This window comes from Mesoplodon bidens (assembly GCF_964165515.1).
Source record: "Mesoplodon bidens genome assembly, chromosome: 11".
Lineage (NCBI taxonomy): Eukaryota > Metazoa > Chordata > Mammalia > Artiodactyla > Ziphiidae > Mesoplodon > Mesoplodon bidens.
The window spans coordinates 61,721,624-61,734,827 of NC_138167.1; the positions used below are offsets into that span (position 1 = coordinate 61,721,624).

The 13,204-nt window shown below is 37.7% G+C and overlaps 1 protein-coding gene across 2 annotated transcripts in view; it reads left to right on the forward strand.

Moving 5' to 3' along the window:
- Window positions 1–13,204, forward strand: part of SMC1B (structural maintenance of chromosomes 1B) — a gene marked incomplete at its 5' end in the record, with an annotated part of 87,543 nt that overhangs the window by 17,133 nt on the left and 57,206 nt on the right. For both annotated transcript variants that reach the window (XM_081248645.1, XM_081248646.1), the window contains 6 exons: window positions 1,401–1,589; window positions 5,046–5,158; window positions 5,249–5,452; window positions 8,806–9,044; window positions 10,999–11,257; window positions 12,200–12,340. In XM_081248645.1, coding sequence (XP_081104771.1) covers window positions 1,401–1,589; window positions 5,046–5,158; window positions 5,249–5,452; window positions 8,806–9,044; window positions 10,999–11,257; window positions 12,200–12,340 — 1,145 coding nt within the window. The remainder of the gene's footprint in view (window positions 1–1,400; window positions 1,590–5,045; window positions 5,159–5,248; window positions 5,453–8,805; window positions 9,045–10,998; window positions 11,258–12,199; window positions 12,341–13,204) is intronic.

Consider the following 13,204-nt stretch of genomic DNA (forward strand, 5'->3'; position numbering starts at 1 on the left):
TAAAACTAAGCCATATTTCCAGTGATTAGCAGTATTCTCTTGTTTATGTTACTTTCCCTGCTTTTGGCACTAGAAATTTTAATTGCTTGTGGATATGAGGGAACGAATGTGAAAAAGAAAGAAAATTAAGTACAGATGGTAGTAGCTGAAATGACATTGCACCTTGGAAATTGTCTTAAACTATCGGCTCATGGTTGGAGAACAGTTTGCCATTTGAGTTAGGAGTCCCCAAGACTACCCCCAGTTTCAGTGATTCACTAGGAGGACTCCCAGGACTCAGCATATAGTTGTATCCAGGACTGTTACTCATAACAGCGAAAGGAAACAAAGCAAACTCAGCAAAGGGAAAAGGCACATGAGGAACTCTGAGGAAACCAGGTGCAAGGTTCCATGAATCCTCCCCCAGTGGAGTCACACAGGACAGGCTTAATTCCTCCAGCAATGAGTTGTGACAACATGTGAGATGTTGTTTACCAAAGAACCTCATTAAAGACTCAACCGCCAGGGTTTTTATTGGGAAATGGTCACATAAGCACCTCTGCCTAGCACATACCAGAATTCCAGACTCCTAGAAAGAAAGCAAGTATTCAGCATAAATCATATTGTTTATATAAACAGTTTAGGCACAGTGAGACATTCTTATCAGAAAGTGGTGGAAACCCTCACAGAATCCAAATCCCAATCCCACAATGCCAGCTAACCTTGTAAGCAGGACTTTCAGCGGATAGCAAGCTTGGACATGCTATATAACTTTTCTGCACTACCAACACATACCAATCATAAATATTCTAGAAACCCTAGTCTATCCTTTGGGAAAATCTTGGAGGTAGACATTTTTTAAAAATATGTGACACTTGGGGCTTCCCTGGTGGCGCAGTGGCTGAGAGTCCGCCTGCCGATGCAGGGGACACGGGTTCGTGCCCCGGTCCGGGAGGATCCCACATGCCGCGGAGCGGCTGGGCCTGTGGGTCGTGGCCGCTGAGCCTGCGCGTCCGGAGCCTGTGCTCCGCAACGGGAGAGGCCACACCAGTGGGAGGCCCGCATACCGCAAAAAAAAAAAAAAAAAAAAAAAAATATGTGACACTTAAAATTTATAAAGTGGGGATAACTGTAATTCAGAGAAGTTAAATGATTTGCCATGGTATAATACTTAATAGCGGGAGAGAGCTGGGGCTTAGATCCATGTATAGATCCTTACATTTAGATAACTTAATACTCTACCATAGCTGCATAGAAACCAGTTATCTACATACAATTGTTCCGTCACATGCATTTTGAATACAGAAAAGACAGTACTATTTAGATATGTGTATTGGCCCTTGGTAGCCTGGTTTCTTTGGCTCTGGGCAAGGTTTTTTATCATTAAGAATAAATAACTTTTTCTCTCTTTCATTCCCCAGGAAAATCTAATGTAATGGATGCACTTAGTTTTGTAATGGGAGAAAAAATAGCTAATTTAAGAGTGAAAAATATTCAAGAACTTATTCATGGAGCACATATTGGAAAACCTGTTTCTTCTTCTGCAAGTGTAAAAATTGTATACGTGGAAGAAAGTGGAGAAGAGAAAACATTTGCAAGGACTATCCGAGGTATTTTTTTTTTATCTTGGGTAGCAAGTAATAGAACCTGTTTGATTCTACACCGGACTTTTCTTTAAGCAGACATATTTATTCAAATTCCCCTACTGTCAAGTAGCATTTTTCTCCCTGGTTAAAATGAAGGAGGGAGTCTACCTCAAAGACAGTGATGTCATAAAAGTCCTTCCTGAGGTTCTTTGTTTATGTTTATCTGGTTTTCCTAGTGATGAACTAACTAAATGCGTATTTTTGGTTTGTTTAGAAAGTTTTTCCTACCACCAAAAAGCAAATTGTGTGAAATATTTGACTTTGTATTTTGTTATGATTTATTCATGAATCCCTGTATTTCCTGAGTAAACAAGATTGAGAGTTATGTATATATATTTTTTCTATTTATGCTGGGAGTTTACAGAGCCTCTGTAAGTAGACGTTTCTTGGTTTTGTTTTTTGTTGTTTTCAATCTGCCAGTACAACATGGTTCTAATGTATAAATACTCTTATTAACTTTCCTCAACTTCAATCACAGATAATTTTAGAAATACTTATTATTATGTACATATACCTTAGTGCATAATTTAAGTATTTCACCACTTTATCACCTAGATATTTTCATTAGTTAGTTTTCTCACTTTCTTGGAGTTTTTTATCAAAAGTCTGCAGCTCAGTCAGAGTCCCTAGCTTACTCTAGTTACTTAATAAACCATCATAAGCCAATTATTCCCATCTTTACTGAGGTATAATTGACAAATAAAAATTGTATATGTTTAAATTGTATAACTTGATGTTTTAATATACACTGTGAAATAATCGCCACAGTCAAGCTAATTAACATATGTATCACCTCACTCGGTTACTATTTTCTGTGTGTGTGTGAACACTTAAGATCTACCCTCCTAGCATATTTGAACTATACTATACAGTATTGTTAACCATAGTCACATTGCTATACTTAGATCTCCAGAACTTACTCATCTTTCATAAGTGAAACTTTGTACCCCTTGACCCACATCTCCCCATTTCCCCCTCCCCCAAGCCCCTGGCAACCACCATTCTACTCTCTGCTTCTATGAGTTTAACTTTTAGATTTCCGCATATAGATGAGATCATTCAGTACTTGTCTTTCTGTATGTGGCTTATTTCACTACCATAATGTCCTCCAGGTTCATCCATGATGTCACAAATGGCAGGATTTCCTTCTTTTTTAAGGCTGAATAATATTCCTACATTTTCTGTATCCAGCCATCCGTTGAAAGACATTTAGGTTGTTTCCATATCTTAGTTATTGTGAATAATGTTGCAATGAACATAGGAGTGCAGATAACTCTTCAAGGTACAGATTTCATTTTTTTTGTATATATGCTCAGAAGTGGGATTGCTGGCTCATAAGGTAGTTCTATTTTTAATTCTTTTAGGAATCTTCATACTGTTTTCCATAGTGACTGTACCAATTTATATTCCCACAAACAATATTCAAGGGTTCCCTTTTCTTCACATCCTACCAACACTTGTCTTTTGTCTTTTTGATTCTAACAGGTGTGAGGTGATATCTCATTTTGGTTTTGATTTGCATTTTGCTGGTGATTCCTACTATTGAGCACCCTTTAATATTACCTGTTTGCCATCTGTACGTCAACTTTTGAGAAATATCTATTTAGGTTCTTTGCCCGTTTTTAAATTGGGTTATTTGGTTTTTTGCTGTTGAGCTATATGAATTCCTTATTCATTTTGGATATTAACCCCTGTCAGATATGTGGTTCCAAAATATTTTCTCCCATTCTGTAGGTTACCTTTTGCACTCTGTTGATTGATTCCCTTGCTGTGTAGAAGCTTTTCAGTTTGATACAATTCCACTTGTCTATTTTTGCTTTTGTTGCTTGTGCTTTTGGTATCATATCCGAAAAAATCATTGTCCAGAGCAATGTCAAGAAGCTTTTTCCCTATGTTTTCTTTTAGTAGTTTCATAGTTTCAGGTATTACATTTAAGTCTTTAATCCATTTTGAGTTAATTTTTGTGTATGGTGTCCATTTTGTATAAGGGTCCAATTTTATTCTTCTGCATGTGGATATCCAGTTTTCCCAACACTATTTATTGAAGAGACTGTCTTTTCCCCATTGTGTGTTCTTGGCACCTTTGTTGAAGATCAGTTAACTATAGATGCTTAGATTTCTTTCTGGACTCTCTATTCTGTTCCATTGTTCTGTATGTTTTTATGGCAGTACCACACTGCTGTGGCTTTGTAATGTAACTTCAGATCAGGAAGTGTGATGCCTCCAGCTTTGTTCTTCTTCCCAGATCATCTGTCTTAGTCCATTTGGGCTATTATAATAAGATACCACAGGGCTTCCCTGGTGGTGCAGTGGTTAAGAATCTGCTTGCCAATGCAGGGCACATGGGTTCGTGCCCCGGTCCGGGAGGATCCCACGTGCCGCGGAGCGGCTGGGCCCGTGCGCCATGGCCGCTGAGCCTGCGCGTCCGGAGCCTGTGCTCCGCAACGGGAGAGGCCACAACAGTGAGAGGCCCGCGTACCGCAAAAAAAAAAAAAAAAAAAAAAAGATACCACAGACTTCTTAGCTTATAAACTTATAAATTCTCACAGTTCTGGGGACTAAAAGTGCAAGCTTAGGGTGCCAGCGTGGTTGGATGAAGGCTCTCTTCTGTGCAGACTTTTCATTGTATCCTCACATGTGGATGGGACTAGGGAGCCTTGTAGGATCTTTTTATAAGCACACTAATACCATTCATGAGGGCTCCTCTGTCATGATCTAATCACCTCCCAAAGGCCTCACCTTCTAACACCATCACCTTTTTTTTTTTTTTTTTTTCGGTACGCGGGCCTCTCAGTGCTGTGGCCTCTCCCGTTGCGGAACACAGGCTCCGGACGTGCAGGCTCAGCGGCCATGGCTCACGGGCCCAGCCGCTCCGCGGCATGTGGGATCTTCCCGGACCGGGGCACGAACCCGTGTCCCTTGCATCGGCAGGTGGACTCTCAACCACTGTGCCACCAGGGAAGCCCTAACACCATCACCTTTGGGGTTAGGATTTCATCATATGAATTTAGTGGGGACACAAACATTCAGACCATTCCACCATCCTATTTAAAATTGCAATGCCTCTTTCTCCTACACAGAGACTACCACACCCCGTTCCTACCTCTACTTTACTCCTTAACACTTAACACTTCCTCGCATGATAGTCATTTTACTTACATATCTCATTTTTGTCTGTCTCCATTATTAGGATATAAGCTCCTTGAGGTCAGACGTCTGTTATGTTCACCACTGTAAAGCACTCCTTGGCATGTAGTAGACACTCAATATTTGTTGACTGATTAAATGCATTTATTAACATGTATATTATTGCATAACTGGCTATTTCAGTAAGAAAAAAATTTTATTAAGCTTTCAGTAGTTGTTGATATTTGTCTGGTATTTCTACTTCCTATAACAGCCTTTATTCTTTTATTTTAGGGGGATGCTCAGAATATTGTTTTGATGATAGTCCTGTGAGTCGTTCTGCTTATATCACAGAGTTACAAAAGATAGGCATAATAGTCAAAGCACGGAACTGTCTAGTTTTTCAGGTAAATAGCTTGTAGTATTTTATTTTATTCATGATTTTGAAAATATATCATTATATTTTATATGTTGGTGTGCTTAACTATTTTTAAAAGGGAACTGTGGAGTCAATTTCAGTGAAAAAACCCAAAGAAAGAACGCAGTTTTTTGAGGAAATCAGCACTTCAGGAGCGCTTATAAGAGAATATGAGGAAAAGAAAAGAAAGTTACAGAAAGCCGAAGAAGATGCACAGTTTAATTTTAATAAGAAAAAAAATGTAGCTGCAGAGCGTAAACATGCAAAATTAGAGAAGGAAGAGGTAAGGTGTCGTGATGTAACCAATTAAGTGTTGGATACAAAAACTTTTTGTGTTAGAATTGTAAGTATTGGTGTGGGGTTACTAAAAAGATTCTTTTAATAACATAAGACAAATAAAGCCCAATATTCATCAAAGATAAACTTTTTGATGTATTTTCCACTGTTTGGGTTTTTTTCTCCCAAATAGGCAGGACAACCTGCACTGCAAAGATGTCTGATTTTCCCAACTAAAATTAAACTTGAGGGATTTATATCTTACATTGCAGAGGCTCTCAAACTTTTGGATCTTGTCCTCTTATACTTTAAAAATTATTGAGGACCCCAAAGAGTTTCTGTTCATGTGGGTTGTATCTATTTATATGTATTGTATTTAAAATTAAAACTGAGACATTAAAAAAATATATTTTAATGATTAGTGTAAAAATAACAATAATAGGGGCTTCCCTGGTGGCTGGTTGAGAGTCCGCCTGCCGATGCAGGGGACGCGGGCTCGTGCCCCGGTCCGGGAAGATCCCACATGCCACGGAGCGGCTGGGCCCGTGAGCCATAGCCGCCAAGCCTGCGCGTCTGAAGCCTGTGCTCCGCAATGGGAGAGGCCACAGCAGTGAGAGGCCCGCGTACAGCAACGAAAATAATAAATAAAGTCTATTAATAATATTAAAAAAATAATAACAATAATAAACTCATTTCATATTAACATAAGTAACATTTTTATGAAAAATAACTGAGTTTTCTAAAACCAAATAATTAGAAGAGTGGTATTGTTTTACCTTTTTATAATCTCCTTAATATCTGGCTTAATAGAAGACAGATGAATTCTCATATCTGCTTCTGTATTAAATCTTATCTTTGTTAAGACCTAGCAGCTTTACCCTTCATTGGCTTTTACAGCATCAGTGCAGATGTCAACACAGTGAAAAAGGCAAATAAAATCTGAGTATTATTATGAAACTGGTTTTGACCTAGCCCCATCAGGGGCTCCGTGAAAGAGTGAAACTGTAAAATTCTAGGAGGCCATAGCCACACTTTGCGAATGCCATTCTGTGGTAGTTCTTTTTTTTTTTTTTTTTTTAATTAATTAATTAATTAATTTTTTGGCTGCGTTGGGTCTGCATTGCTGCACGCAGGCTTTCTCTAGTTGTGGCAAGCAGGGGCTACTCTGCGTTGCAGTGCTCAGGCTTCTCTTCCTGCGGGGCAAGGGCTCTAGGTGCGCGGGCTTCAATAGTTGTGGCTCATGGGCTTAGTTGCTCCGCGGCATGTGGGGGCTTCCTGGACCAGGGCTCAAACCCGTGTCCCCTGTCTTAGCAGGCGGATTCCCAACCGCTGCACCACCAGGGAAGTCCCTCTGTGGTAGTTCTTGGTGCCCTTCACAGTGTCTAATGTAGTGCCTTGTATATTGTTGATAACTGTTTGCCTTTAGAGGAATCTTTTTCAAATACAAATCAGATTCTGTCTTTGTCTTGCATAAAACCTCTTCGAGAGCAGTGCTTCCCACTGCACGGAGAATCTAGTCTCCCTTTCCAGCCTGCTGATCTGCCCTTGTTCACCTCTGAAGCTTTAACTTCCTCTACTCTCCTACCACACTGACCTTTATTATTTATTGGAAACACGCATGCTCCCTTCTATCCTGGAGCTTTTGCTATTTCCTCTCCCTAGATAGTTGTACACCTGATTTTTTACATGGCTGGTACTCTCATTCAAGTTTTCCTAAAAAAGCCATGTACTCAGGCAGGCATTTGCTGTCCACGCCCCCAATCTAAATTAGCATCCCTTCCCTGGTACTATTGCATTACTCTATTTTGTTTCTTTTGTAGCATTTTTTTTTTAAGATTTATTATTTATTTATTTATTTTGGCTGCGCCGGGTCTTAGTTGCGGCATGCAGGATCTTTTTTTTTTTAGCTGTGGCACGTGGACTTCTTAGTTGCAGCATGCATGCAGAATCTAGTTCCCCGACCAGAGATCGAACCTGGGCCCCCTGCATTGGGAGCATGGAGTCTTACCCACTGGACCACCAGGGAAGTCCCTATTTTGTAGCATATTTTGCTGTATGAAATTATCTTGTGTATTATTTGTGTGCTTATTTAATCTCTGACTCCTCTTCTTCCCTCCCTACCCCATTAAAATAACTAGATTATAAACTTAAAAGAGCAGAGACTGTTTCGATCTTGTTTTCTACTATATTTCCAGTACATAGAAGAGGGCTTGGCACAATAGGCAATTAATAAATATTTGAGGAAATAAATGAAAAGTGGATGTGTTCCTTATTAGTGATGTTTCTCTGTTCACATTTTTATATGTATGTGTATGTCCTTGGTTTTGTCAGTAGAAAGGGGTGGTGTTAAGTGAAAGTGAAGCTATAGCATGCATAATATACTCAAGCAGCTTACAGCAGTGTAGAATTGAAGACCTTTAAAAATTATAAGGACAGTTAGGGTAGTCCACCTTCCCAGTTATTTTTTACAACATCCTGGCAGATGGCCATTTACCCAGTACTTGGAATATTTCATTGATTAAGAGCTTTCCTCTTAAGGCAACACTTTCCTTTATTTCTTTATTAATAGCACAAATACTAAAGAAATTCTTCCATCTCACATATAAATTAGAACTTTAAAATAGTCCTATTAGTTCTATTCCTAGAAAAAATTACATCCTATAGAAGGAATTTTACTTGGAATCATTGAATTTAAAGTCTCTAGGGACCTTAAAAGTCATATAACTTCCTTCAGTTTACAAATGAGGAAGCTGATGTCAGACATGCTTGCCAAACTCTGAGGTCAAGACAAAAATGGGACAGGACTCGGTTAGTGGGTGGCCCTTCATGGTTCTTACCACCATACCACTGAGTGCATGAATATAAAATCCTTTACTGGGCTTCCCTGGTGGCGCAGCGGTTAAGAATCCGCCTGCCAGTGCAGGGGACACGGGTTCATTTCCTGGTCCGGGAAGATCCCACGTGCCACGGAGCAACTAAGCCCATGCGCCACAACTTCGGAGCCTGCGCTCTAGAGCCCGTGAGCCTCAACTACTGAAGCCTGCATGCCTAGAGCCTGTGCTCCACAAAAAGAGAAGCCACGGAGATGAGAAACCCGTGCACCACAATGAAGACCCAACTCGGCCAAAAATAAATAAAGAAAGAAATTTTAGAAAATAAATAAAGTCCTTTACTGGTTTATTGTAGAAGCATATGCAGAAGCCTTCTCCAAATAATAGTACTTTTGGCAAGAATAACATTTGTTAATGATGTAAATAAAAATTCATTAGAGATCATTTGTTGGCACTCTAGTTGAGTTTATGAAAGGTCAATGTAAAATATACTCCCTTTTAACTGTTGTTGAATTGTACTGTTTTATAGGCAGAACGTTACCAGAGTCTCCTTGAAGAACTGAAAATAAACAAGATACAACTGCAGCTTTTCCAACTGTATCACAATGAGAAAAAAATATCTTTTCTAAACAGTGAGTTAGAGCGTGTGAATAAGGATATGAGTGTTACAAAAGAGTCTCTTGCTAGTCATGAAAACATAGTTAAAGCCAAGAAGAAGGAACATGGAATGTTAAGCAGACAACTGCAACAAACAGAAAAAGAATTAAAGTGAGTTTTCAAAATAGTTATTAACAGTTGGATTTTATGTAGATTGATAGAAAAAATAAAAATATAAGTGACACTTCGAAAGTTGATCTTTTATATAAACTTTTTTACTTTGGAATACTTTTAGATATACAGAAAAAATTCTAAAGATAGTACAGAGAGTTCCTGTATTCCCCACACTCAATTTCTCTCACTTATAACATCTTATATTTTTAGTATGATACACTTGTCAGAATTAATTAACCAATATTTATACATTATTATTAACTAAAGTCCGTACTTTATTCATATGTTTTTAGGTTTTACATAATGTTCTTTTTCTGATCCAGTATACCATATTATATTTAGTCATCATGTCTTCTTAGGCTCCTCTTGGTTGTGACAGTTTCAGACTTTCCTTGTTTTTGATGTCCTTGACAGTTTTAAGAAGCTTTGGTCAGGTTTTTTGTAGAATGTATCTCAATTAAGATTTGTCTGTTAGTTTTCTCATAATTAGACAGCGTTTATGGGTTTGGGGGAAGAAGACCACAGAGGTAAAATGCCATTATCATCACATTATATCAGGGGTGTCAAATATCATATATGAGGAATTCCCTGTCGGTCCAGTGGTTACGAGTCTGCACTCTCACTGCCGAGGGCCCTGTTCGATCCCTGGTCGGGGAACTAAAATCCCACAAGCTGCATGGTGTGGACAATAAATAAATAAATAAAATAAAGTGGCTATACCAAAACTTTAAAAATATATATCATATATGTTATATGACATATCATCTATCTAAGATATCATAGTATCAGCATGACATCATTATTATTATTTTTTGTTTGTTTTGGCTGCACCACGCAGCATATAGGATCTTAGTTCCCCAATCAGGGATCAAACACATGCCCCTGCATTGGGAGTGCGGAGTCTTAACCACTGGACCACCAGGGAAGTCCCATATCGTTATTGATGTTGACCTTTTCTTGCTTATCTGTAACCTCCTATTCCAACAGTAAGAAATCTGGGTTCCACAGTCTCCCATCCATTTGCTTAATTGTTCAGTTCCAGTAATCATGTATGGCAATAACACAATTATTAACCCATATCCTTGTGGGAAGCAGCTTTATCAACTAGAGTACAAGGCTTATGTACAATCCCTTTTGCTTTTAGTTTTATGGACTCCACTCATTTCCAGAGTTACTTAGGTTAGCACGTTTCCTCCCACCCACTTCAATAAGGTTGTTTCATACATTTGTAATACAGATAGATTCTTCTATCACATTCTACATTCTGTCTAGGATTCCTCAGCCTCCTAGGTGATTTTTTTTTTAATTTGATACATTAAGATTCACTCCTGGTGCTGTAAATTTCTGTAAGTTTTGACAAATGCATGATGTCATATGTCCACCACTACAGTATCATACAGAGTAGTTTATCACTCTTAAAAAATTCCCCTGGGACTTCCCTGGTGGCGCGGTGGTTAAGAATCGCCTGCCAACGCAGGGGACACAGGTTCGAGCCCTGATCCAGGAAGATCCCACATGCCGCAGAGCAACTAAGCCTGTGAGCCACAACTACTGAGCCTGCTCTCTAGAGCCTGCAAGCCACAACTGCTGGAGCCCGCGTGTCTAGAGCCTGTGCTCTATAACAAAGAGAAGCCACCGCAATTAGAAGCCTGCACACTGCAACAAAGAGTAGCCTCCGCTCACCACAGCTAGAGAAAGCCCGTGCACAGCAACGAAGACCCAACGCAGCCAAAAAATAAGTAAATAAATAAATGTATTTTAAAAAAAATTCCCCTGTGCTTCACCTATTTGGTTCTCCCCCGCCATCTGGTAACCACTGATCTGCTTATAGTCTCTGAAAGTCAATTTTTATTGTTTCTTTTTAAATGTATAATTTGATCAAAAGAACTTCTTCCCTTTATATACTATAAAATTAAATTTCCTTTAAAGCAAACTTTATTTTTCTTTTTAGATCTCTTGAAGCACTTTTAAATCAGAAGAGGCCTCAATACATTAAAGCTAAAGAAAACACTTCTCACCACCTCAAGAAGTTAGATGTGGCTAAGAAATCAATAAAGGACAGTGAAAAACAACGTTCTAAACAGGAAGATGACATAAAGGCCTTAGAGACAGAGCTGGCTGATTTAGATCGTGCATGGAGAAGTTTTGAAAAGCAGATTGAGGAAGAAATTTTACATAAAGGGCGAGACATTGAACTAGAAGCCAGTCAGGTGAAAAAGTTGACGTGGGAAATCATTTGTTTCTATTGTTTCAGCTTCTCTTTTTAATTAGAAAAAAATTAAAGAATGACCTCTCTTTCTGATATTTTAGGAGGTTTTCCTCAGAATTTAAATTATGAGGATTTAAATTTTTCAGCCTATATGTAGAACCTAAATTTAATCTTTACAGTAGGCTATTTTTCCTTCATAAAATTAGATGGCATTATAACATTTATGAGTTAATTAAAGTCATAGAAAATACTTCAACAAGGTTACATGGTATCATTTTGCAATAAAAGGTAATTAAATTACATTCTTATGTTTTTAAGGTAATTATTTTTTTCCTCTCGTGAATATTGTAAAAACTTAAAAGTCAGATAATACATGGCTTTGAAGAAACATGGTCACTTAATTGACAGAAGGGAAATTGATTCCTTAAGATTATTTAAAATGTTAAGTGATTAATTAATATCCATTTAGTACATAAGATTTAATTATAAGTCAATAGTAGATATCCAAAAATTTATAATTGAGTTTTCAAACATTTCCTCAACTAAATTTGTCATTTATCTCTTTCATTAACCTTATATCACAATTATATACTAAAATAATTGTGACCGTATAAATAGAAAAATACACAATTTTCTCTGAACTCCTTTCTTTTTTAAGAATTTTAATGAGTTTTAATGCTCTTTCTCTTTTAAGAATTTCTTACAGAGACCTTATAGAGTTGGTTTTGAATACCTTATTGATCTATCTAAACAGTTTTAAATAAGAAGACGTTCATTTTACGTTCATGCTATCTTAGCCAGAGAAAATGGCTAATTATGGTATAATTTATATAAAACATAATTTTGATAAGTTTAATTACCTGCTAGTGAAGGATAGCATATAAAGAATTTCCTCTCATGCTTCTTTAAGTGAGTTAGCAATGTTTAAATGCTCTTTATACAGCTGGATCAATACAAAGAACTTAAGGATCAAGTAAGAAAGAAAGTGGCTATAATGACCCAACAATTGGAAAAGCTGAAGTGGGAACAAAAGGCTGATGAAGAAAGACTGGCATTTGAAAAGAGGAGGCATGGGGAAGCTCAGGTACCTTGGTTTGGGCAGTAATGATTTAGAATTATTTTTCATGAAATTTTATTCCCTTTTTTATATTGGTTTTTCAGTATATAAATGGATTTACATCAGAGATAAGGAATTAATTAAATTTTCTGGATTACCTGTTAGGCTGCTTAGTATTATATCATTTAGGTGCTCTTTCATGGTCTAAGATATAAACAGTGTCTTCATTCATATAGTCAGTAAGCATTTTATGTGCACCTGTATAATGATAGGTGTGGGCAGATGATATTGTCTGTTCTTACATGTAGGTTAGTCCAGTGAGGTTAGGAGGAGGGTTGATAAAGGAAAAAAGTATCATAATGTAGGTGAAAAGTCATTTGGAAACATTAAGGACATAGCCCAAGAGGAGCTTAATAATCTACATGAGAGGTAATTATCAAGACAGCATTACAGTGTTCTGCCTTAGAGTAAGGCAGACCTGGCTTCCATCCAGTCTTGTCCTGTCACTGACCTATGCTGGTATAAATAAATCATTTCACTTCTCTGAACTTTGATTTCTTAATTTGAACAATGAGTATAGGTATGTCATTTTTTTATGGCTGAGTAACATTCCATTGTATATATAATATACCACATCTTTATCCATTCATCTATTGATGGACACTTAGGTTGCTTCCATATCTTGGCTATTGTAAAAATTACTTCAGTGAACATGGGAGTGCATATATCTTTTTTAATTGTGTTTGTTTTCTTTGCATAAGTATTCAGGAGTGGTATTGCTGGATCATATGGGAGTTCAATTTTTAATTTTGTGAGAAATCTCCATAAGGTTTTCCATAGTGGCTGCACCAATTTACATTCCCACCAGCAGTAGGAGAGTTCACTTTTCTC